General features: G+C 41.9%; 1 protein-coding gene across 4 annotated transcripts in view; it reads right to left on the reverse strand.

Moving 5' to 3' along the window:
- amph (amphiphysin) overlaps window positions 1-24,740 on the reverse strand; it is a 56,079-nt gene that overhangs the window by 15,597 nt on the left and 15,742 nt on the right. The window contains exons 1-13 of one of the 4 annotated variants that reach the window (XM_015012550.2): window positions 24,260-24,549; window positions 20,593-20,673; window positions 18,567-18,621; window positions 18,363-18,457; window positions 16,589-16,684; window positions 16,418-16,525; window positions 15,959-16,044; window positions 14,607-14,682; window positions 14,456-14,538; window positions 14,061-14,199; window positions 8,781-8,900; window positions 8,622-8,705; window positions 4,847-4,873 (exon numbers count right to left, since the gene is read on the reverse strand). In XM_015012550.2, coding sequence (XP_014868036.2) covers window positions 4,847-4,873; window positions 8,622-8,705; window positions 8,781-8,900; window positions 14,061-14,199; window positions 14,456-14,538; window positions 14,607-14,682; window positions 15,959-16,044; window positions 16,418-16,525; window positions 16,589-16,684; window positions 18,363-18,457; window positions 18,567-18,621; window positions 20,593-20,673; window positions 24,260-24,328 — 1,119 coding nt within the window. In that variant the 5' untranslated portion in view covers window positions 24,329-24,549. Of the gene's footprint in view, window positions 1-4,846; window positions 4,874-8,621; window positions 8,706-8,780; window positions 8,901-14,060; window positions 14,200-14,455; window positions 14,539-14,606; window positions 14,683-15,958; window positions 16,045-16,417; window positions 16,526-16,588; window positions 16,685-18,362; window positions 18,458-18,566; window positions 18,622-20,592; window positions 20,674-24,259; window positions 24,551-24,740 lie in introns of those variants that run through there. The other 3 variants (XM_088015064.1, XM_088015065.1, XM_088015063.1) reach the window with 3 other exon arrangements.

The following is a 24,740-nucleotide window of genomic DNA, read 5'->3' on the forward strand; positions in this document are numbered from 1 at the left end:
TTCCTGTACAAGAACCATGTCCATAACCATAGAACTATGGCAAAGCTACATTTTTACATCATTAGCATCTGAACGAGATCGCAGGTGTAATACGGGTTCAGTCCCGCTATGAAGGCTAACTGAGATTCTGTACATCTAAAAAAATAATTATTCTCCAACATTGACTTAGATTATCTGACACAAGGGCCTATATTAGAAATGAAACAATATAACACATATTATAAAACTTATATTATGTGTTATAACATTCACCAGCAAAGTTTACACAGGTGGTAAAGACTATTATTTATATTCTTTCACTCTGTCAAAGTAAGATACATCCTAAATCTTCAGCTTTTGTTTTGAAAATTTCTTAAAGACACGATGTGAGGAAGAAGAGAGAGAAATCTATAAAGAGAGACGGATTCACTGCAGCACGGATGAATCTCATCGGATTTTGGACTCAATCTCAGCTGCTGAATCTCTGAAGCTGGAACTCGTCGGCTTAAAAACATATATATGCATACATATAAACATGTATCCGATATATATTATTCAGTATTAATCATTATTAGTGTTTGTATAGTTATATAAAATATGTATTAATATTACTAAATAATGTATTAAATAAATTATGAACGGCTGTGTGCTTTGTAATATGCTCTTCATTCATCGATATCAGAATATTCCATTCCTATTCTATTGTTATAGCCACTAAGGATATTTAAATATCCTGAACTATGTATTAAAAATACAATTGTTTATAAATGTAGCTTTGATAGATGTTTGAATATGGTTTCCAGAAACAAAAAGTGTGTTATGATCGATTAAATCCGCTGATACGTCATTGTGCTGCTAAACACATAACGCTGAGTGGAATACCGCTCCAAGATGGCCGCCCTAAATCTCGTCAGCGACAATAGGCGAGAGCGGTCCATGAGGGTCTATCCTTATATTACGTCTATGTATGTACATAGATATAATGTACATACATACATTATATGTATTGTTGAGGAAAAATGATTATTTTTAGTGTTTAATACAGTTAATCTTACGGCATGTGTAAAAGGTGTATTGAACATTCTTATTTTGAACAAATTTCTTAATTTTGAACAGGTTTGTGTTAAGGATTTAAAACTAAACTATTGATGGGTAAGTATTCAAAGTACAGGAAGGAAAATGCAGATCAAAGGGGAACTCTCACTTAGGCTCCTGTTGCGTTATCAGAGGACAGGAGGTCATAAAATTAGTATCTCCTGGAGGGCAGTATCACTTGAGCCTGGAGGAGAGAAGTCTGTTTGGTTCACAGAAGATCAAAAGTCTTCCAGAACCAACATCTGGGATGGTGTAAAACTGAATACAACATAGAATGTTAAAAACACTAACATTTAATTTCTAAGACATTTTTCTAAGTACTAATAGCATGTTTTTAACGAAAATTGTATTATCTAATTTTAGAACTACTGATCTAGTAAATGATGAATGTATTTGAAAATTTTACTATCTGTGACAATATCAGAATCAAATGGAAATTGTTTGAAGGATAATGTTTTGTTTAGTATTAGAAAATTGCTCAGGATTTATGATAAATGGGGTTTTGGAAAATGATTGTGTTAACTTGTATACTTAGGATTGAATATTATGTTTTATAGGTTAGAAAAAAGGAATTGTACCTCATTTTGTTCTGTTGATTTTATGTGTTATTTTTGGTTTAAGGCAGGACTCAATCTTTTGGGCTGCTGAGTGCAGAAGAGCAAAACTGAGTTTGTGAAGATAACCTTTCCTTGAACCAAATTACTGAATTTAAGTTTGTTCCTGAGAATCTATGTAGGGAGAGATAACGGGAGAGACTCCAGATTCCACAGCTATCTGTGAAATCTTATCTTATGTTTTTCTTTACCTAGATGACCGTAGAACCCAGAAGGCCAGGACAAGCTCTCCGCTGTTTTTGTTGAACAAAAGAGCAAATGGCCTTTGATCTTTGCCGTAAATTAGGGGAAGTTCTAAGTTTTTCTGAGTGTCCAAGGTAGCTTCCAGTTGGTCAAGCAGAGGTACGCTTTAATTGAATATATTAAAAAGGAAAGACACACCTTCATTATAAGAGTTCGTGCCCAGGAGTAATAATTCAGATAGCTGCCACTATTTTGCCTTTTTTGCACCAGCTCTCTCCAAAGACGCGTCTTTGCCTTTTCTTTCTTTATCTTTTTGTCTCAGGTAATGAATGTATATCTCTGTTGTTCTGCAGTTTTGTTGTTAATTCATACGCTGTTTTGTATTGGATTAAATTCTGTGATTCTGTGACGTCAACACGCATTGTTGTTTTCCTTGTGGCTACACGTGGCCCGCCGAGAGGACCTGGGATCCAGAGGAAGAGAGAGCCAAACTTTTTTCCAAAGTTAACTAATTTAGAAAATTTCTTCCTTAACAGTATGTATGTACATACATAGATATAATATGCATCTATTATATCTATGTATGTACATAGATGAACTGACTTCCGGGTCAGTTCATTTCATTTTCCGCATGTGAGACCGCAATTCCGGTGCAGTCCTGAGAAATGATGCTCTGAGTGTTAAGTTGATGACAGAAAGTAAGTTATCGCATTTAGCTTTCTATTTGTTTATTCTAGATTCAGTTATATATGCATTTCGGCTGTATCTGTTATTGCTTTTCATTGAGATGTCGCGGCAGATAGAGTAATTAAGGGCATGCGCTGCCAGCTGCCGCCATTGTGTAGGGATTTTATCTGGCCACATGATGGCGCCAAAGTGCTTCTTATGTTAAATTCGGCCAAAAGTCTGTGTGGGTTTTCACTGAGTTTGTATAAGTTGAACCTGTTTTGCTGTAATACATTAGCCTAATGGCAATTTATTGTTATTGCAGACTGCTGGCAACACTGAGTATAAAGGCAAATAAACCAGCTCACATCTACAGCAAGTTTTGGTCTCATGTCCTCCTTCAAGTAACCTGACCGATACACCATCTTGTTTGCTGCAAATACCTAATAACCTAACCCTAATTTAACAAGAAGATTGACATTTATAATCTTCCCGACCTAAGACATTCTGTTTCTGAATTGCCTTTCCCCGTGTGGCCTTGGAAGGGCTGCATATCTCTAATCTCCTTGAAGATATGTGAACACTCCTTCCCTCCTCATCCCTCCTGTATCCCTGGAGTTGCGAAGCTGAACGCTCCCAAGGACATTCCTGGATAAACAACACCTTTATCGGACTTTGCCAGGGGCTGAGTAACGTTTCTTCATGGCCCTTTGACGTCACCGCCTTCACTCGTGTCTTTGTTTTGCCCATTGTTTTGTCTGAATGTTGCCATTTGCCCTAATGTGTCCTGTCCTCTTTTTTGTTTTAGGTGGAGTACTCCCTATTTAACCCAGAAAGGGTTATTTTAGTTTATTAGTAATATCAGAAATTGTGGAGTACGCACTATTTAGATCAATATTATACAGGCCAGAAATGGAATCAGAATTAGAATTAGAATAACTACAAACTTGGAATCCAGAAATACTTAACAGGATCAGTCACTGCTTAGTTTATATTACTTTTAACCCAGAAAAGGATTTAAATCAGCCACTCTTAAGCTCATTTTATCAGAAACTGTAGAGTTTCACTATTTAGAAATGGAATTAGATACTTAGCAACCCTGAACAGGAGCACCTAGTTTGTATACTTTAGAACAACATTAGATTAGTTTTCTTTCCTTTAGTTCAGGGGTCCCCAAACTGCGGGCCGGATTCGGCCCGCCACGTCATTTGGTTGAAAACGTGCTATATAAATAAAATTACCTTACCTTACTATTACTGTATTGTTTTTACATCTAAGATAATATTTCTCAAATAAAGACGATTGTCACAACTAATGATGGATCCTTTTAAAGGTGAGTTTCTTCTCTCCACTGTTGCACACTGTTGGTCAGGAGTGATGCTGTGGGTCAACAACTCGATACTCTGTTGCGTTACCTTGGAAACATTTTAACCATTTCGGATAATGAATTGAACTTGATTCATTAGTTGATAACTGGGATCGATCAGAATTAATGCCACTAACTTGAACTCTGTCTGGATGATTGAATTGATTTTTTTGTAAAGTATTTCGATACAAAGTGTTGTGAACTGGCACTACATAAATTAACTCTAACACGCACCAGGATCCTTGTCAGCAGCCAAAGTACAATCAATATGTTTTAAATTATTTTTAATGTCATTTTAGGATGAAATTATACCAAATATGAACACACTTTTTGGGGGGATTTTAATATCCGTGTGTGTGTTGCCCTCATATGCCAGTGATGAAAAGCTTTTGAAACCTTACTGACTCTTTTAGTCTTGGTCTGTTTTGCTCCTGTAATTTGCCTGTGCATAACTTAAGACATCTGCATTGCTTTTCTACTTATAATTTAAAGTTGTTCTGTCCTCTACAGCTTGTTGCTGTTTTTACCCAGATCTTTCCAGTCTGTTTGTGATTAGACCGTCCAGCTTTGGACCAAACCAGGCAGTGTCAAACTGAACCAGAGCCCCTCTTAAGCAGGAAGTCTGCCTGTAGACAATCACTCTGCTTGAACCCATCTGCTTTTTCTGTGCAATTCTCCATAACCTGCTGTTAGTGCCGTCTGGTTTGTAGTGGCAATAAACAGTTGCATTTTAATCAAATTAACGCTCTTCCATTTTCTGTGCTCTAGTCTCAGGATGTGCAAAAAACATACTACGTTAAATCAGCTCAATTAGCCCTGAGAATGATCAGGAAAGAGTGCATTCAAGCAGCGTGTCTGAGAGTAACCTGCAGGCTTTTCAGGAAAAAAGCTGAAAAGAAAACGTGTTTGTTTCCAAGTAAAGAGTTTTGGAGATTGAACTCACCGACCACATGTCCCACGGTACAGCCGTCTAAAACCAAGACAGAGCATGTTAATGCAGCTCATATTCAAACAGAGTAAAGTACACTCAGTGAAAATAATAATAATAATAATAATAATACTTGACCCTGAAGACTCTCAGAGTCACCTTACAGCCTGTGGATAATTAGATATTAATTTACAACCAGTTGGCATCTAGAACTGCCACCAGAGGACAAAATGGCATAGCGAGCCTGTTGCACTGCAAGTATCAGCTGGTGTTCAAACCCAGGATCGGTGTCCTTGCATCAGCCCCAAAGACCTGGTCCCAGCCCTAACCCAGGACCCACAAGCCCCTCAGGGTCAGCAGGCCCCCCAGGACGCGCAGAACCTGGACCTTCAAGAGTGCTCAGGTTTCGGCAGCTTCAGCAGGACTTTGTTGGTGATATGACAATCCCACCCATTTTCTAGGTGGCACTCTGAGCATATAGTGGCCCTCAGGCACCACACTGACCCACTAAAACACCCGGACCTCCACACACTGGGTAACTCCATGAGCCAACCCACTGGTCTAGTTCTAACCCAGTGTTTTTCAACCGCTGTGCCGCAGCACACTAGTGTACCATGAGTGATCGTCAGGTGTGCCGTGGAAATTATCCAATTTCACCTCCCGTATTTTCCGGACTGTAAGCTGCTACTTCTTTCCTACACTTTGAACATGCGGCTTTTCTGTGGATTTTTCTTCAACCACCAGGGGCTCTTTAGCAGGGGGTGAGTCATTGGAAGTCAAAATTGGAAATCAAAGAAGAACGAGCTAATTTTCATTTAGAACAAACACATGCTAGCAGCAGGCAGGACGGAGAAATGTTTTCAAACTCATACGATGCAGCTTCTAAGTTGAGGAGTATCGATCTGGCAGTACAGGAGGGAAATAAAGCCGCTGCACATAAACTCGGCGTGAACAAAACCGGATTTGGAGACGGAGAACTGCGTCCTTAATATATCCAGCAGGTATTAGGACGCAGTCCTCTGCTGGGTCTTTATGGGATGGGTCTTTATGGGATGGGTCTTTATGGGATGGGTCTTTATGGGAAACCGAGAGCGGCAGAGATACCAGCGGCCTGTAGCCCAGTGCGGCTGATATAGTAAGTTTCCAGGGGGAGGGGAGGGTTAAAAAAAAATTAAAGGTACGGTTTATAGTATGGTGTGCTCATAGTCTGGAAAATAAGGTAATTGGTCTTAAAAGATATTTTGAAAACGAATTAATTATCTGCAAATGATGCCATCTTTGAGTGTCTTTGCTGTGGTAGTAATTAGTGGCGTAATCATGTCATTTTATTACCACTAGATGGCAGTAGGTACAGAGCATTTTACATTAAAACAAGAGAATTAGAAACAGTGTGACCCTGTTCAGGTGTATTTCTGAAGTGGACATGTTAAGTGCAATTTGAAATAAGAAATGTAAAATATGATAAAAGTAATTTTTTGTGTTGATTCCTATTCAAGACACTTTCATAAGAATGACTATATATATAATATAGGCGGCTGCAGAGTATCTTTGTTTACATTTTTGGTTGGTGGTGTGCCTCTGATTTTTTCAATTAAAACAATGTACCATGGCTCAAAAGAGGTTGAAAAACACTGATCTAACCCACAATGAGAGTCCCATCGCTGCGTGGCTGTTGGGTGGTCCAGTGACCGTCAGATAGCACCAGCTCTACTCCTGAAATCCTCACAGATGCCATCTGGTGGTTCCTGGCACATTGGCTCCTAGTAAATGAAATCTCCATCACATGTGGAGCCCAGCTGCTGCACAGCGAAATCTGATTCAATTTTCTTAGATGGAATCTTAGATTGACAACTAGAAAATTCCTGCAGAAATTTTGAGGGGCCTGCCAAAGTGTGCCCATCACTTTAAACAAAGCATTTGCCGTGAGAAACAGATGCAGGTGTGAGATACTTAACCCACAACTAACACAGAGTAACTATAAATATTATCAGATATATTATGATGATATTAGTCACCATTGAAAAGCAAGGTATAAACCCCAAGGCAGTGAAATTCAGAGACCGACGACTATAAGTTTCGCACATGGTGTTCTCACTCATGGTCCAAAATAAAAAACATGAATAAAGTAGTTAATTTCTAAAAACAATTTCAATTTTCATACTAAGGATTTTAATTTACACTCAAAAATTCAGACAAGTAATAATTTTATGTAAGGAAAACATGAATAGTCACAGGAAATATGTATTCTTCCCACAATGCATTGTGAGATCTGATTCAGCGCTGTGGGAATACTCACTGCCTCTGTCTAGGGCCCGTTGCTATGGTAATTAATGATCTGCACCTGGGCTGGCTCTCTCTGTCAGATAGTCAGGTTTCTATACTTGTGAGACACCCAGCGTCGGTCTCCAGGACCCTGACAAAAAACCATAAGCCCTAGGAAAATTTTGAAAACATTTTACAGGAGCAGGCATGTGTATCTATGTCATGACCAACTTTGAGATCAATAGGCCGCTATTTGTGCCTGTGAGGGGGAGTTAAACAGAGTTTTGGAGTCAGACCTCCACTGTGCTGTGTGTGTGTTTCAGAGAGAAATCTTAGTGATGCTGCGAGTTCCTCAGACTCAAGTTTTTTCGTTTTTCTCAATTTATGTCGTCATTTTTACACAGAATCCCAATAAAAATAATAGCTCCAATGCCGGGATCAAGCCGCACGTTTTGATACCACTTTTGTGGGGTTTCTCGCAGCGGTACGAGCCGCATTAACGGTAACGGAAGAATAATAAATTATATTTATTATAATAATAATAATAATAAAGAGACATTCTATTAGGTGAAGAACAGTAGGTGCCTGCCATGCAATGCATGGAGGCAGTGACTGAAGCAAGTCAGTCACTGCCTCCATGCATTGCATGGCAGGCCCCAATAAATCAACAACAATATATATTGCAAAAGACACATGACCAATACAGACAATACATCTGAGAGAATGTTAAATAATTTCACTGGACTCAGATCCAGAGATGCACAGCATTCTGGGGGATGTAGGCAGAGGAAAGGGGGAAAGGCTTTAGCTGCTCAACCTAAGCCAGGGTGGTAGGAAACACCAAAAGCCCCCCACATACTCGGGCGTTCCGTGTGCACTCTGTGAGACACGCAGACTTCTCATGTGCTTTTCACGGATGGTTGACGCCTTATGCTCCACCATACTGATTGCCTAAAACTCTCTGATGTCACATTCCTTTATTTCCCACAATCCTAGTGGACACCAGCATGTCTGATGAGCTAGGTGGGCGCCTGTCAGCTGGGGTCAGAGGGTGGACGTCACGCTCGGACTCGGCGCACTGACTCAACTTGGTCAGGTCTGTGTCGCATGAAGATGTGAACACTGAAAAGGTTGCAGTGCAACACCGAGTCCGCAGTCATAAAAATTTATGTTTGTACGTCGGCTTCAAGTATGTGGGGGCCTTAACTCATTTGCTCTCTGGTTGCCTAGCAACAACCTGTTGGGTAACTTGTGCAGCAGCACTTTAAGGTTTTGCCACTTTCATAACTGCTTAAAAATAAACAACGACATGAAAGAAAAACTGGATAAAACAAGAAAAGTCACATCACTAGTTTGGCAGCACTTCAGATATTTAAAACAGAAAAACTTTCCAAAAATTATTGATATCAACTGATATAAGACGCTTTTATATCATTTTACATTTTCAGCCCCATCGTCCAGCCCTACTTATTCTAAAACCTGTTGTTCTCTCACAGGTGTTAAAATCGGTTTCCAAAATTGAGCGGACCTGAGGAATCGGTGAAACACTTTCATCCGGCTGGAAAGCATCAAAGTCCAGGTCAAGAAGAGACTCTCCTGGTCGTTCATTTGGCTGTGGACAGCAGCAGATGCAGAAGGTTAAAGGGCAGAAAAACTCATGGAAATTGGATTTTATTTGCCGTCCTACCTGAGAAGGTGAAGGAGCAGGTAGAAATTCTCCTCCGAACAAGTCAATGATTTGCTCTTCTGCCACTTCTTTAGTGGGTGTGACTTTAGGAGGTGGAGGAACCGGTGGACCCTTTTTAAGCTGCCAAAGGAGAAGTAGGACCGTTACAGGTGAGCTGAGACTCAATCAGACAGAAAGAGTTAACGCTGGAACGGCACCATTCCACCAACAACCAGTTCTACCATCAACTGTTATGTGTGAACCTCTCCATTAATCAAGCTAAAGTTAAAGTTACTTTCATAGTTTCTAATGCTTGAGTCTGAAAAGTCCAGTAAAGGGTTTTGGTTAGTAAAGTACATCAGAACTTTTTCTGTTCAGTGTGAGAAAAGAAGAGGAACCTTGAAGAAAATCAAGATGCTGAAAACAACAAAATTGAGAATGTCTACTTTACTGACTCCACATATTAAAAGAAGACAATCATTTATAATTAATTATTATGTTTGGTTGGGAAAAGGTCAAATTGAAGGCTGAAAACCCTCATTCATCTTCACCAAGCACATCGAAGATTACAGGAACAGATCCTGGTCTTTTGTTTAGTCAATCACTTAATCTGGATGGCAATACATTATTGTCCAATAAGGAAGTAAAGAACCTCTGGGTTATTTTTGACCAGTTTAAGTCTTTAAATCCCATATGAATCAAGTTTCTATTGCCAAAAATTCAAAACATCCTGACACACCGAAAGACCAATCCATACATTTGTTACTTCAGGATTGATCTAATTGGTCCAGATGTTCCTAACAGAGAACAGACTGTAGGTTCCCTACTGAGTATTTAATAAAATGAAAGTGTAACTAATCCCTGTGTGAAAGCACAGCATAGATATGGAGGGGGGCGTGGCTAAGTGAGGCGGCAGGAGGGAGCTGTGATCAGGAAGAAAGATCTGTTTATGAACTTTGTCTGATTCTGAGTCCTGATGTTGGACTTGTTGAGGACCTGCAGCTTTTACCTAAAATGTTTCTTCCTGAGCCGCGAATCTGAGCTCAGCTCCTCGCTCATAATGTCCTTCCCTCCAGACGGTGGTGAACCGCACTGGAGTCGGATCTGCAGAGGCGTTCCCATGATGTTAGCTCCCGCTGACCAACAGGTGGATTAGTTCACACATTAACGGAAACTAAAAGCTGCATGTCCAGTTTTAGTTTGGATCAACAACACTGATCCAACACCTGAGGCTCCTGGTGTTGCTTCTACCTGGAATCAACCTGGGATCAACCTGGAATCAACCTGGGATCAACCTGGGAGGATCAACCTGGGTTCTCCCTGGGATCGACCTGGGATCAACCTGGATTCTCCCTGGGATCGACCTGGGATCAACCTGGGATCAACCTGGGTTCTCCCTGGGATCGACCTGGAATCGACCTGGGTTCTCCCTGGGATCGACCTGGGTTCTCCCTGGGATCGACCTCAACCTGGGTTCTCCCTGGAATCAACCTGGGATCAACCTGGAATCAACCTGGGATCAACCTGGGATAAACCTGGGATCGACCTGGGTTCTCCCTGGGATCGACCTCAACCTGGGTTCTCCCTGGAATCAACCTGGGATCGACCTGGAATCGACCTGGGTTCTCCCTGGGATCGACCTGGAATCGACCTGGGTTCTCCCTGGGATCGACCTGGGTTCTCCCTGGGATCGACCTGGAATCGACCTGGGTTCTCCCTGGGTTCTCCCTGGGATCGACCTGGAATCGACCTGGGATCAACCTGGAATCAACCTGGGATAAACCTGGGATAAACCTGGGATCGACCTGGGTTCTCCCTGGGATCGACCTCAACCTGGGTTCTCCCTGGAATCAACCTGGGATCGACCTGGAATCGACCTGGGATCAACCTGGGATAAACCTGGGATCGACCTGGGTTCTCCCTGGGATCGACCTCAACCTGGGTTCTCCCTGGAATCAACCTGGGATCGACCTGGAATCGACCTGGGTTCTCCCTGGGATCGACCTGGAATCGACCTGGGTTCTCCCTGGGATCGACCTGGAATCGACCTGGGTTCTCCCTGGGTTCTCCCTGGGATCGACCTGGAATCGACCTGGAATCGACCTGGGTTCTCCCTGGGTTCTCCCTGGGATCGACCTGGAATCGACCTGGGTTCTCCCTGGGTTCTCCCTGGGATCGACCTGGAATCGACCTGGGTTCTCCCTGGGTTCTCCCTGGGATCGACCTGGAATCGACCTGGGTTCTCCCTGGGTTCTCCCTGGGATCGACCTTGCCTAGGTACCATTGAAGGTCGATCCTGAAGCTCCACAAGTGATGAAGCTGAAAAGGTTTGCTGCTTTATTTGACAGATCGGGATTCTGTAAAAGTCCAGCATCCTTCATGTCTCGTGGTTATGATCAACTGCTTTAGCAATAATTACATTCGCTTATTTAGTTTTTAGTTAATATACCACTGACTGGTGTGATGAAATAAAAACTGATCATCATGCAGTTTTAGTTTCCTCTGAGATGTTGGAGAACATGTCATCATGTTTGTATCATGACCCGGTCAGAACCAGAACCAGGTCTGATGTTCTACAGATGTTCCGACAGAACATTCACGTCTACGGACATGAACACGACTGAAACACGCCAGTTACACAGACAACAAGAAGGTCACATAACTCACCAAGTAACAGATAAAAGTCAGCAGCGAGGAAAAAAACAGTCAAAGTTCAGAACCAATAATCAATAATAAATTTCGTCAATCAGACTCTACTGGCCAGTATCAGTAACAGTGGCATCGACTCGCCCGCTTCATCAATAATCAATACAAGCCTGGAGAGAAGTCAGGATGATCTGAGCTAAGAGGCCTCAAAGTGAATGACAGGGTGTCAGGAAATGTTTGATTATTTCTTTATAAATTTGAACTCTGTGTGTTACAAACTGTTGGAAGAAGATTTTCTCATTTCATCCTCATCAGGGGTGAAAGTAGTTTTAAATTCTTGGGGGTACTATGACAAAAACACACACACATATATATATAGGGTTAGGGCTTCTTTGTGTGTTTTGGAGCTTTTGTGCTGATTAATTCTTTTGTGAAGTGATAAAAGCTGGTAGCTCTTGAATTGCTACAAAATAAAGTTGTATTTCCTCCTTGAGATGCCATGAGTCCTAAATCCTGATCATGGCATGGAGAGCATCCCAGTTTTCCATGTCTGGCATATAACCATTCATTTTAGCTTTTAAACTGGTTCTATTGATCCTGTGTCCAGACGGAGGGATGATCAGCAGCCCAGCATCATGACCTGTTTGTTCTAATAATCTAAGATTATAATAAGAGTAACTAAGAAGTTATGGTTATAATATTATAAATGAATGCTAAATCAGAAACTAAAAGGTTATACATGTAATTTGACATTGAACTGGAAATGGTGTAAAATGTGTAACTGTAATTAAAGATCACTGATGTTGTGTTGGGGTAGATGGTAGGTGAAAGGTCAGGGGAAAAGAGGAACTGATGGGAGAGCGGAGGTGACCAAGGCCTTATTGTTGAACTTTGACTTTCCTAAGAAAATGTTGGGTAGGCAACAGACGTCGGTGGACTGTTGAGCAACTCGGGGTCATTAGAACAGACATCAGGTCATAATGTCTCCAAGATGGTGATGGATATGAGATCATCTGTTCAGGCAGTCGGCCAATGAGAGGCACAGCAACAAAGCTAGCCAATGCAAACACACCAAAAGGTGGATAAACCCTTTATGAGGTGGGTCCAAAAGAGGAACCTTTGGTTGGATCCTTCAGGCAGCTTTGAGTCAAGATCCAGATGGACAAAGAACTCTGCAGCTGAAGAAGAGCCGGGGCCACAGAGCTGAAGACTGTTCTGCACATGGGGACCAACCCGTTAGCCCCGCAACATGTGGCTTCAAATTGCATTTCTCTCACCAGCTGGGTTCGGGACCCCATAGACCAAAGCAAAAGACCAAAGGCCAAGAGGAAGAACTGGTCCCTTCCCTCAGCTCGTCTACATCTCAACAGACCAGAAAGTTCGTGCGACAAGGAGAAGGGAGCTTCAGAGCCGCAAGACAAGAAGCTGAGGACCGCTACACACAAGAGGAAGTCACCCTAAGACCCGAGACCTGCGGCTCTAAGTCAGTGCTCTTCCTGCCAGCACCCAAGTCCTGTGTGACTTCACCATCGAAGCAGAGACGAAAGGTCATCAGACCTGCAGAGATCCCTGCCTTCATCGACCAGCACTGGGAGCCTCCTGCTGTTGCAACACCTTCATCAGACCAGTTCTGGGGTTCAAGATGCCAAACTCCATCCGTCTCTCTCAAAGGTTCCCTTTTTTAGTTCACAGTGTCAGCATTAGGGAAAGATAGGCTAGATTATTGATTTTACTTATTTGATTATTTCTGCCACTGATTTAAGCTGTACTGACCCTTGCAAAACTGCCTTACTAATAAAATAATTAGCATTAAGAAAATGTAAAAGATTTTGTGGACATTCAATTAATGAGTCACCTTAAAGTTCTTTGAAGGTCATAAAATAGCTATGAAGTTTGATTCTGGGAGGAAAAAGTGGAAAATGTTTGATGGGTTGCTTTTAGCCCAAAACTATATGTAAAAAACATCCTTGGGACTCCTTGGCCCAAGTCACTAAAACCAACCTGGTTCAGTAACAAGTGCAACAAAGAGAAGGAGCGACCGGTAACAGGTGTGCTCTGTGGAACCAGTTGACTGCAGGCTGCTCAGTCTGGCTAATTCACAGGGGGAAGAAGGTGGGACATCTGGTTGGAGGTCGTCAGAAACCAGGCTAGTCTTTCTCGCACCCAGCTTAAACAGAGTTTACTTCAGTTCTGGATAGGGTAAATCCCGGCAGATTTAGGAAACTCAATTCACCCGTTAGATGGAGAGCTGGTAGCACATCTCCCTCCTCTCAGAAGGGGAAATAGAGAGAAGAAAAGGGGGAAGGGTTATAGGGGTGTTGCACAACAACAACATGCATGTTTGAGTGTGGCGTTTATCCCAGACGCTCCATAAAGACCTGGAGGTATCACCATGGTTATCCCCCATATCACCATGGTAACCACCATGGATCCACATCCCAAAAGTGAATCCAAAGATCAGGTTGTCCCAATATTTTTTTTCATTTTTTGCCGTATTTTGAATATTATTTTTGTTTGAAAGTAACAGAAGAGGCTGGACATCCTCTTAAAAGTTATTCCATGCCTGTCGCTTCACTTTATCTTAGTGCTACTTTCACTACGGACTTTTCTTTGTGTCTGATTGGATCCGGCTGCACTCACCTGGACTCCTATTACCTGAATTGGGGATTTCGGCCGGGGTGGACCAGGTGAAACTGGGCGGAGCATGTGATTGGAGCTGGCATCTGGGCTCTCTGGGGGAGTCTCGTCTTCCGGTGGTGATGGGGTTCTGGCGAGGCGCAGCGGTCCAGAATCACTGAGGAAAAGAAGAAAAGGGGGATTAATCAGTCTGCTGAGGATCCATTAATCAGGTCTGAAATGGGGGCGATAATCAAAGGGATTGAACGGCTGCAGCTCTGAATTAAACAGAGGCCTTGAAGACATTTCCAGTCCAGTCATGTAAAGACGTGGCGTTTCTGTTTTCACATCAACATTTGATCTGATTCCAGCCTCTGAGGTTTGAACATGTTTCTAAAAAGTAAAGCTGCAAACAATCAGCTGAATGAACTCACCTTGGAGCTCCTTGGATGGTGAAGATCTTATCAGAGTGTTGCTCTCCTAGCTTGGTCATGACTTCATACAGCTCCCTGCACACCTGGAAGCAGAAGAACCACCTGAGCTCTGAACATCTGCTGGACGCTTCCGAGGAACAGATCAACTCACCAGTGAGATTTCTCGGTGAAACCTGGCCTCCAGACTGGTGACACACTTGAAGGTGCTGATGTAGAAACCGACTCGGCTGGAGAAAGAAAATGAACAGTTAACATAAACCGAGCCAGTCAGACTGAAGAGGGCGCTGTTTGACTTTATTCATCATCCAGAGACGCTGCAGAAACCCAGGTCAGGTTCCTGAGATCACAACATAAATCATCAGAGGAAATGTTCCTGCAGCAAAAACTGGCAAAATATTTAATTAAAAAAAGTTAAAACTCCTGTGGGTGCATTTTGTTCAGCTGTGGCTGCTGCAGGTTAATCGGGTTCGTTCCTGCCAGCAGTAGATTATTTCGGTTGGTTGGATGGAGAAATAGCTGAACGTGAATGAAATCCTGACAGTACGTTGCTCTGGACCAGAACCAACCACAGAATAAAGCTTCACTTTGAGATCTTAATTCAGCTTCCAGGAACATCGTGTTACTGTGTGAGAACCTGACATTAGAAAATAAATGTTCCTAATGAAGCCCTGCATGCATTCATAACCATAAGACTAATTTTCATCAGTTTCAGACCTTTTTAAAATCCGTGTGAAGGGAACATTCAGCTTTCACCAAGCTGCATCATTTTGCTGCAGCAACAAGGTTCTGGGTTCAAATCCTGGCTGGTTGGCGATCGCTTCGTCTCCTCAGCCTTCTGGGTTTTATTCACACCTGGCAGGTGAACATGCGCAGCAGCGCGCTAACCACGTTCACAGGCTGATCATTACCCAGCATCCACCAGCCTGCCGCACTAAAGAGTTGTTAAGTTGTTCTCCGGTTGTTTACATGCTTTGGCCACATTTTGCGCTGTCTGAAAAATTCCAACAGTTTTTGAACAGAGACGTTGCGTTTACAGTCAATATCAGGTTATTAGGGTAATTTCTCCCTCGCTGTAGGAGGGAGTGAAATCAATCAATCCTAATAGATGGTAAATTGTGAAAATAACTTGCTAGATATTGAAAGTTCCAATTATGGATGAACAGGCAAATATATATTTACTCACAGAACATTGAAAGAACTGTGTACAATTAAAATAATAATAACTATTATTATTATTATTATTATTTAGGTCATAAAGGGTTAAATGAATGCTTTACTTTGACCGGCATGCTTCTTCTGACAGGAAGTAGCATCAAAGTTCTGGACTCCAGAAACAGTGGAGAGCTTTAAAGATTAGGGTGATGGTAAGAAGACCTTCACAGACTTGGAGGATCATCAGATGCAGATCATCAAACCGAGTTTAGAGGCGAGCAGAACGGCCTCAGCGCTGAGCCAACCATCATGCAGCGCTCCGACGAGCAGGCGGGCGACTGCCTGACTTACCGATCCCAGAGAGTCGGCAGCTCATCCTGAAGGCCGACGTTCAGCTCATCGAAAACTTTCTGAGCCTTTTTAAGCTCATCTTCTGCCTGCAAAGTTCAGCAAACACAGTTAAGCACCTTCATCTTGTTGAGAATAAATAATTCTGTGTTTTCCTTCCATCTCTGTTAGCTAGTTGCTAAGCTAAAGCTAAGGTAAAGCTAAAGATACTGACACACTAGGTAACGCCCTCTTTGGGGCGTAGCTCACAGAGACAAAGGGAATGGGAAACTGTTCTGGGCGGCCATTTTGACTGTTGGCTCTTAAAGGTAACAGGTCATAATGGACCAGGAGTATTTTGGTATTAATAAATGGAAATCATGAATTCAGCTCACTGACTCTTTTTCAACCTCATACATCACGAACTTAGCATGGAGAACGGATGATTCTCCAACCCATCCTCCGCCTTCAGCTCACACTCACCTTCATAACCTTCCTGTCGTTCTTCATCCCAGCCACCTGCAAAGACTCCAGCTGATGCCGAGCGCTGTCGTAATCGATGAGTTTCCGACTTCTTTTGGCAACACGCATCTGAAAGAATCAGCCATCACTTTCCTCTCGACTTCTCCTTCAATCCTGAGCAGCAGCTCTTACCTTCAGGTCGGGGAACTGCTGCAGGTATCCGTCCAGGTTTAGCAGAGTTGAGTCCACCAGTTTGTTGTGGAAATCTTCCCACAGGGCGTCACAATCCTGCAGCACACAAATCAGTTGGTTTCAACGAGTTCAACTGGCTTCTGCCAGGTAACCTCTGAAAAGAGGAACTGGTGTGAACCCCGAATGACCTTTAACCCCGCATTGTGCAGAGCCGTCTGGACCTCACATCAACACATGAACAAAGTTCAGGTCAACATGGAGAAACATCAGTGCCGATAATCTCCTGGGTTTGAGGTTGAGGTATTTCATCTGCAGCGGCAACTGGATTCACCAGAGACACACGGCCGGATATGCAACGCAGCAACGCAACGCAGCAACGCAACGCAGCAACGCAACGCAGCAACGCAACGCAACGCAGCAACGCAGCAACGCAACGTAGCAACGCAACGCAGCAACGCAACGCAGCAACGCCGCCATGGAAAAATAATATATAATGATAAAATCATTTATATTGCTATTTTCACCATGTGGTTTGTATTATAAAGTTCTTATTTTTCATTTATTTTAACCAATTCTGATTATTTTTTCTTCAAAATCGCTGGATTTTCACATTTTCCCATTCAAATGCTCAGAAGCGAAGCCGGTGAGGCAGCAGGAAGCTGAGCCTCACCTGGACTGATCAACCTCTCTAACTGCACCGGTTGCCATTCTGCAGCATGCTCCTCCTGCCTGTATGTCACCAATAAAATGGCTAAAAAACATTTAATATATGGACTGATTTTCCATAATTTCGCCCATGTATATAATGCACAGTGTTTTTTTTGTCACCAACTGTGTGTGTATCGTGTTTAGTGTGCGGAGGAGCGATCAGAAACGGCAGAGAACAGACTCGAGGTGAGGCAGGCAGTTCTCTGGCCTCATGGCAGGGGGCGCTCATGATCCCAGATATTGTGACTGCACAACTGCAGAGTAAGACACAGTGAGCTAGCCATGGAGCTAGCCATACAGTAAAGTGCAGCGATATATTTATAGTTTTCCTCTCTTACCACAGCAGTCACTTATTAATAATTGCAAAATAAACATAACGAGTCTGTGCGTAGATATATAGAGCGAGAGAGACGTGGTTTTGAGTTGTTCTTTAACGATTTTTCCCTTTGCTGTGGAGAACAGCACTAAATTAATAATATCTACATGTCCAAGTTTGATTGAGTTAACGGAGTTATTCTACGTGGCAGCGCGGCTATACCTGACGTAGAAGAAGAATCGTCTCTTTACCCTCCAGCGTTGTCCGCATGCGCGAAATTTACTTATAAACAATAACATGCAGGGGGTCTATATTTGTAAATATGATTATGATAAGTCAGAGCCTCACCAACTACAAACCTCACCGCACGTCACTGAACGCAGCAATGCAACGCACGGGGCATATATGGAAGAGGGCGATGGGGATGGATAAAGATGTAGTCGGGATGAGAAAAGCTTTTCAAAGCGGTGAAACAGTCAGCCAGTTTTAAAAATGCTCAGCTTAGCTTCAGGTCCTAGTAAAGGACAAGTCACTGCATTTACTGGAAAGATAAACTAACTTGTTGCAGTTATGTTTTTGCTCAATCAGTAATCAGTTAACTCGATGGTGAATCATAAAACAGATGAATGATAAACTTAGCAGTGATAGACTCGGGTTTAAATGTCATGATCGACCGCTTAATCGGTCTGCAGATGAGAACCGGAGTGAAGAGGCTGGTAAAGATAAAAAACATTCATCCATCTGACCAACCTTCCCAATGGTCACGATGTCATCTTTGCCGTGCCAGTCAGGTTCGTAGACTTCATGCAGAGACTGCGTCAGGTTGATGGACGCCTGCTGCATCCCTACAAGAAAAACTGTTTCAGAAACCCTGAGATCCTTCAAACACAGCAGATGATGTTGAAATGTAATCTTTGATCTACAGTGAGGACAGAAAGAGAAGTGATGGGCTACCTTTGATGGCAGACATGTAGGACTTCATCTCCCTCTGCAGCCGAGCACCTTCAGACTAACAGGAAGTAAATTGAGTCAGATTAAAGAATGATTATCATTACACTGATTAGACTTGGAGGGTAGAAAACTGAAACAGTTCAGATGAGCCATCAGTGAATCTGGGGCAGTTTTCTGGAGCATCGGTCCAGCAAATGAGTGAAATAAATAAAAAATTAGTTAAATAATTTAGCTTTTTCATTAACCCATTTATTCATTTTCATTTATTTACATCATCAATTTTTCAATTTCCCTTTTTCATTTATCTTTTTCATTTACCCATTTTTTATTAATATATTTTTCATTTAACCATTTTTTAATTTAGCTTTTTCATTAACCCAATTTTTAATTTATTTTTCAGATTATCAATTTCTCTATTCCCCTTTTTCATTTATCTATTTTTCATTTTATCTATTTTTCATTTGTCCATTTTTCAGTTATCCTTTTCCAATTACCCATTTTTCATTAATCTATATTTTAATTTAACCATTTTTCAATTTCCTTTTTCCATTAACCCGATTTTCTATTTCTCAGTTTCATTCAATTTCTCATATATCCCTTTTTTATTTACCCATTTTTCATTTATCTATTTTTCATTTAACATTTGTTTGAAATTTTTTTTAATTTTCCTATTTTCCAATTTCCCTTATTCATTTAGTATTTCCTTATTTTCTTATTGAATCACATTCTATTTTCCCCGCAAAACTTAGAAAAAGAATAAATGCAAATGAGGAGAGGCACGTCATCAGGCTACACCTTCCCCAATTGGTTGGTTAGTGTCACACCTACTTTGCTTCAAGAAAGATGGCGACCTACTAACGGGTTATCAATAAGCTGAAGCTCATTAACTACATTAGAAAATAGTGTTATTACTCCTGACTTTATTTTTGGTGTGGCCGCTCAGACAGAACGTGTTTCAGCTGGCGGCTCTGATGGACTCAGAGCTTCACCGTCGGGGGTTTTATAGTTTGGACGAAGCGGCCGCTGAAGTTGGCTTACGATTGGAGGTTCGGGATGCCTTCATAGCTGCCAGCTGTGACCCAACTATAAGGAGCAGACTTTACTGTGCATCGTAAGTGAAGTACAATATCCAGAGGCAGCTCTATGGAGCATCGAGCTGAGAGAGTGAGAGTGCCAAGTCTTGGAGATCTGCATCGGAGGCCATCTTTCAGACATGCACCGCTGCTGTCCGTCCAGGATCCTCCGGTTGCCCAGACGTTGCACGGTAAGCTAACGCTGATGTTTGTTTTCCAACTACAGTCATATTTAATCAATAGGTGCTCAATTACAATAGCGGAAGATTTTGAGTTGATCTCAGCACTAGGTGATAAACTGAACGCCGCCAGGATGTTGAGACCAGCACGTCCTCTGATTAAAATATAGATTAATGAAAAATGGGTAAATAGATAAAGGGATAAATGAAAAATGGACAAATGAAAAATAGATAAATAAAAAGGGGAATCGAGAAATTGATGATCTGAAAAATAAATAAATGAAAATTGGGTTAATGAAAAAAGGGACATTTGAAAGTGGTTAAATGAAAAATAGATTAATGAAAAATTGGTAAATAGATAAAGGGCTAAATAAAAAACAGATAAATGAAAAAGAGAAATTGAGAAATTGATATGAAAAATAAATGAAAAATTGGGTTAATGAAAAAGCTAAATTAAAAATGGTTAAATGAAAAATAGATCAATAAAAAATGGGTAAATAAAAAATAGATAAATGAAAGAGGGAAACTGAGAAATTGATAATATAAAAACTAAATGAAAAATTGGGTTAATGAAAAAGCTAAATTATTTAACTAATTTTTTATTTATTTCACTCATTTTCTTCACTTACTGATTTATTTTACTCTTTATTTATTTCACCCATTTATTTATTTAATTTTGGATGAAATGGCTCTCCATACAGTCTCTCTGGTAGACCTGGTAATTCATGGAGAAGATGAAGAGTTTGGAAAGACATTAGAAGAAGAAACGTCTCTCACCTCTTGTCTCTTGAAGTTTATCACCACTTGCTCAAACTGCTCATCTTTGGTCTCATCTGCTTTTCCCAGTTTCTGCAAAACCTGAGAAAAAAATGAAAGAAAGTTTAACTGTTTTCTTATGGCTGAAGCTATTTAAAAAATTTTAGGTCTGGAACATCTGAAAACACGTGGATATTCGCTTAGTACGACCATGGCTTCCTTCCTCCACCAACACTAGACACATAGTTCCCCAGTAGTCAACTGGACCAGACGAGGATTCAGGTGACCCACGCAGGCTTGGACATTATGCAGTAAATGCACATAAAACATTTATTCAATATCATCAGTTAGAGCCAGAAAACCTATTCATTCAGGGATGCAAAGCGGCTCCTCCTAAGGAAGCTGTTCCGTTCTGATCCAGAACTGATCAGTCAGGGTTCGGCTTTATTTCTGGCAGTATAGGAGACTTTGCCTCACCACTGGATGCTCCACTGGTCAAGTAATGCACCAGTTACTCTACCAGTGGCTGAGGACTCGGGGAATCTAACCACATGTCCTTTAAGAATTGACTTGAGGTGAGAGCAACAGCCTAAAAGGTCACTACAATTTTAGGGAGGACACAAATTCAAGCATTGTATTTTCTTAAAACTTTCGTTTGTTCAACTGTTTTGTTTCTTTCTCTGAAAAGTTGAGAGCCTTTGCCTTCAAGTGTCCGAGCAAAAACCCCAGAAGTTTAAACAGAAAGGTGGAGCTGGTGAGCCGGCCAAGCAGCCCCAGACTGACTGGGTAAGGACCGACCCAGTAGGGACCAACAAAGCCACTGGCAACTCCAGACTAAAACAGACAAACTACAAGAGAAAGACGAGTGAAAACAGGACAAACCGTCCCATCAAGGTGGAGTCACAACTAGGGCTGTTGTAAACGAATATTTTAGTAATCGAGTAATCTATCGATTATTCTTACGATTAATCGAGTAATCGGATTTAAAAAAAATTATAAAATGAAATATTGGTAAATCTGGCATAATACCGGTGTTACTATCAGATATCAATATCAGTCCAATTTTTCATATTTGAGCATCCCTAACAGTTGCTTTTTTGTAGTTTAGAAAACTAACCTGTAACAATAATAGCTCACTTTCTAAGTTAACCAGAAGAAAAGTTATAGAAAAATCTGAAATTATATTGAATTTAATAACAAAGAGGCAGGCTCATAAATATGCTTATAAAAATGTCTACAATCCAGCTTTTAGTTTATGTATTCATCTTCAGTGAGTTTAATAGATTAATTAAACTCACCTTGCCACCTAACCTGTCACGCTTTGGGTTTGAAAATACGGGAAATGCCGCCTGGAGTGGGAGGAGAGGGCGAATGAACGAACATGGGGTGGAGGGGAGGAAATAGACCAGCGGACTGACGAACCGTTAGACCGGGGGACGAACACGGGGGAAGCAATACGGGATATTTACGACACCTTCACTGGTCACACTCAGAAACTCATCTACCAGCCATGTACGATGCGCTCCGCCACCCGTTTCTTCAGGCCGGGATATGAAATTTATTGTGCGGTTCGTCGGTAAAGCTACATTTACACGGTAAGCATCAGCTACTCAGCCGCCCGCCCTGTTCAGGCTATCCGCTCACCTCAGCGCTCTTCCCGCCGTTCGCTTTCAACCAGCAGCCCCGGAGGAAAATGCTGCCGTACTCCAGGCATTCCCCCAGTCATTTTAAGGATGCTTATTGGTTCCCCAAAAACGATAAAAAGTCGGGCATTATCATCAATCAATAAAATCCCCACGGGCCAATCTTGAAGATTGGACTTTATGCCGCTGAGACTTAGCTTTTGTCAACAACTCAGGCGGAAGTGAGAGCTCCGCGCAACGCAAATGAAGTCCCGGCCGGAACACGGTGCGCTAACTAATAAAACATAAATTAGTGAAGCTTCGAGGCAGGTCAATTTTCCTCGAGGAATTTTAGTAATCGAGGTACTCGAATCATTCGAGGAATCGTTTCAGCCCTAGTCACAACATAAACAAATGAAGAGTAACAGAAACTCAAACATGGCGGAAGTATACGCCACATCACGGAGACCACTGGGGACTTCTGGTAGAATGGTGGAGAGAGCGGCAGCACTGTGAAGAGCTCTGGGTAGGAAGCGTAGCGACAGGCAAGTAGCGACAACAACAATGGCTAACAGCAAAGCTGTTAGCCATTGTTGAGGAGGAAGTTCCCACCAGCAGGGACGGAACTAGAACCTGCAGGACGCCGGGCCCCCAGGCCCGCTGGGCTCCACGGCTCAGTTTAACATTAATGTTGGAATTCCTCTTTCCTCTGGGTCTCCCACTTACACATCTTTTTAATTTAGTTGCAGAGATGTTAGCCATCTATCTAAAACAAATGTGCAGACATTGAGAAATTAGCCGTTTTCGGTACAGAATTATTCATTAGCCAGTTAGTGATGTCATCACTTTTGATGACATCACCGTTTCCTTAAAACAAGCAGGTTCCAGTTGTTATTGATAAAATTAAACTTTTTTCAGAGGCTTCAGGTCTTATGCTAAATTTTAAAAAATGTGAGCTTAAAGCCATTCATGACACTTTCATAAAAGATACCTAGTATTGCAATTAAATCTGAAATTAAATACTTGGGAACTGCTAGAACCAAAAACCAAGAATCGACCTTAAATATTGAAAACAAGATTAAAGAACATAAATCTTCTTTATGTTCTCCAACGAGACCGTTCTATTTTAGGACGAATTTACTTATCAAAAATGGAAAGTTTATCAAGATGAATTTATTCAGCCTACAGCTCTGCTGTCCCAAATAGTTTAAAACTATCAACCAAATGAACATGAACTTTATTTAGAGGAACAGGTCACACTACCCATGGAAAGGTCATAGGTCAAAGAAATTAGAGATACTGTCTGAAAGTGTCTTAACAGAACCTGAAGATCAACTGGTTGTCATTTTTAATCCAGGATTTCATTCTGTGCAAATTTGAAAAAAAAAAAAAAAAAAAAATCAATGGAAAGGTTAAGAACCCCATTTAAAACTAAAATGTTAGATGTTTACCCCCAAAGAGCTGCTAATAAATTGTTTTAATATCGATGACAATAAATTTCTGAAATTATTGAAACATATGAATACCTGACTGAAATATTAAGGGGACCCTAAATTCTTATAAATTATATTTCCATAATGAATGACGTAGGTTCATGTTGAGACATTCAGAACCAGAACCGAGCCATTACTGGATCGTACCTGCACACAGGTGAGCTGCAGGTGAGCCAATCAGAACGAGGCAGGCTCTGATGCTCTGAAGCTTTTGACATAAAAAACACGTCACGTTCCGTGCTTACGTCATCTAATTCCTCACGTGAAAACACGTTTTCCACGCAGCTGAAGCGTCACGTACAAACAGCTTTAATCAGCCAATCAGAAGGCTCTCCGTCAGCGGCTCTAATTTGCTTTTTTCCCCTCAATAAAAACATTTTTAATCCGTTTCTTTTAAAGAGCTTCGTGGTGACGTCATGCCTTTTAGAAAATTAAACGATATCAAACAAAATCAGAAAATAAAATGTGAGATTTATTGTGACAGATCAGCAGCGGCCTGCATCCTCCTCTAGGACCCGACCCTGCGCCCACCCGAACCCACCCGAACCCCCACCAGAACCAGGCGGCTCCTACCTTCTCCTGGGCCCGGTTCAGCCGTTTCTGAACGTTCTTCGCAAAGATTCCCGTTTTAATTTCCGCCATGATGCCTGGAGAGGACGGAGGATTACAGAGGAGGCAGGAAGGTGGGGGGGCGTGCGTGTCTGCGCGCGTGCGTGCAGGGGGCGTGTTTAAGAAGCTATCTAGAAGCTGATTGGCTGTTGCTCCCCACGCTGCGGTCACTCAGAGGAGATGCTGGTCCAGAAGCCGCAGGTGAGGCCGGAGCAGCGGGACGTCATGTCCGTACAGAAAGCGGACATGCGCAGTTTCACCCTCACGTGCATTAATAATGAAGTGGAGACATGAGAATCTGTCTTCCTGACGCATGAAGCTCCCTGCTGAGCTCCAGAAACCGGAAGGAGAAGCTGCAGAGCTCGGAAAGATCCCGGAAGTTTCTGCGTAATAAAATAATCACAGCTGGTTCTGGTTCTGGTTCTGAAACAGCTGCAGCTCTGAC

The sequence above is a fragment of the Poecilia mexicana genome, unplaced genomic scaffold, assembly GCF_051168715.1.
Source record: "Poecilia mexicana isolate PSO_F unplaced genomic scaffold, ASM5116871v1 scaffold_17, whole genome shotgun sequence".
Taxonomy (NCBI): Eukaryota; Metazoa; Chordata; class Actinopteri; order Cyprinodontiformes; family Poeciliidae; genus Poecilia; species Poecilia mexicana.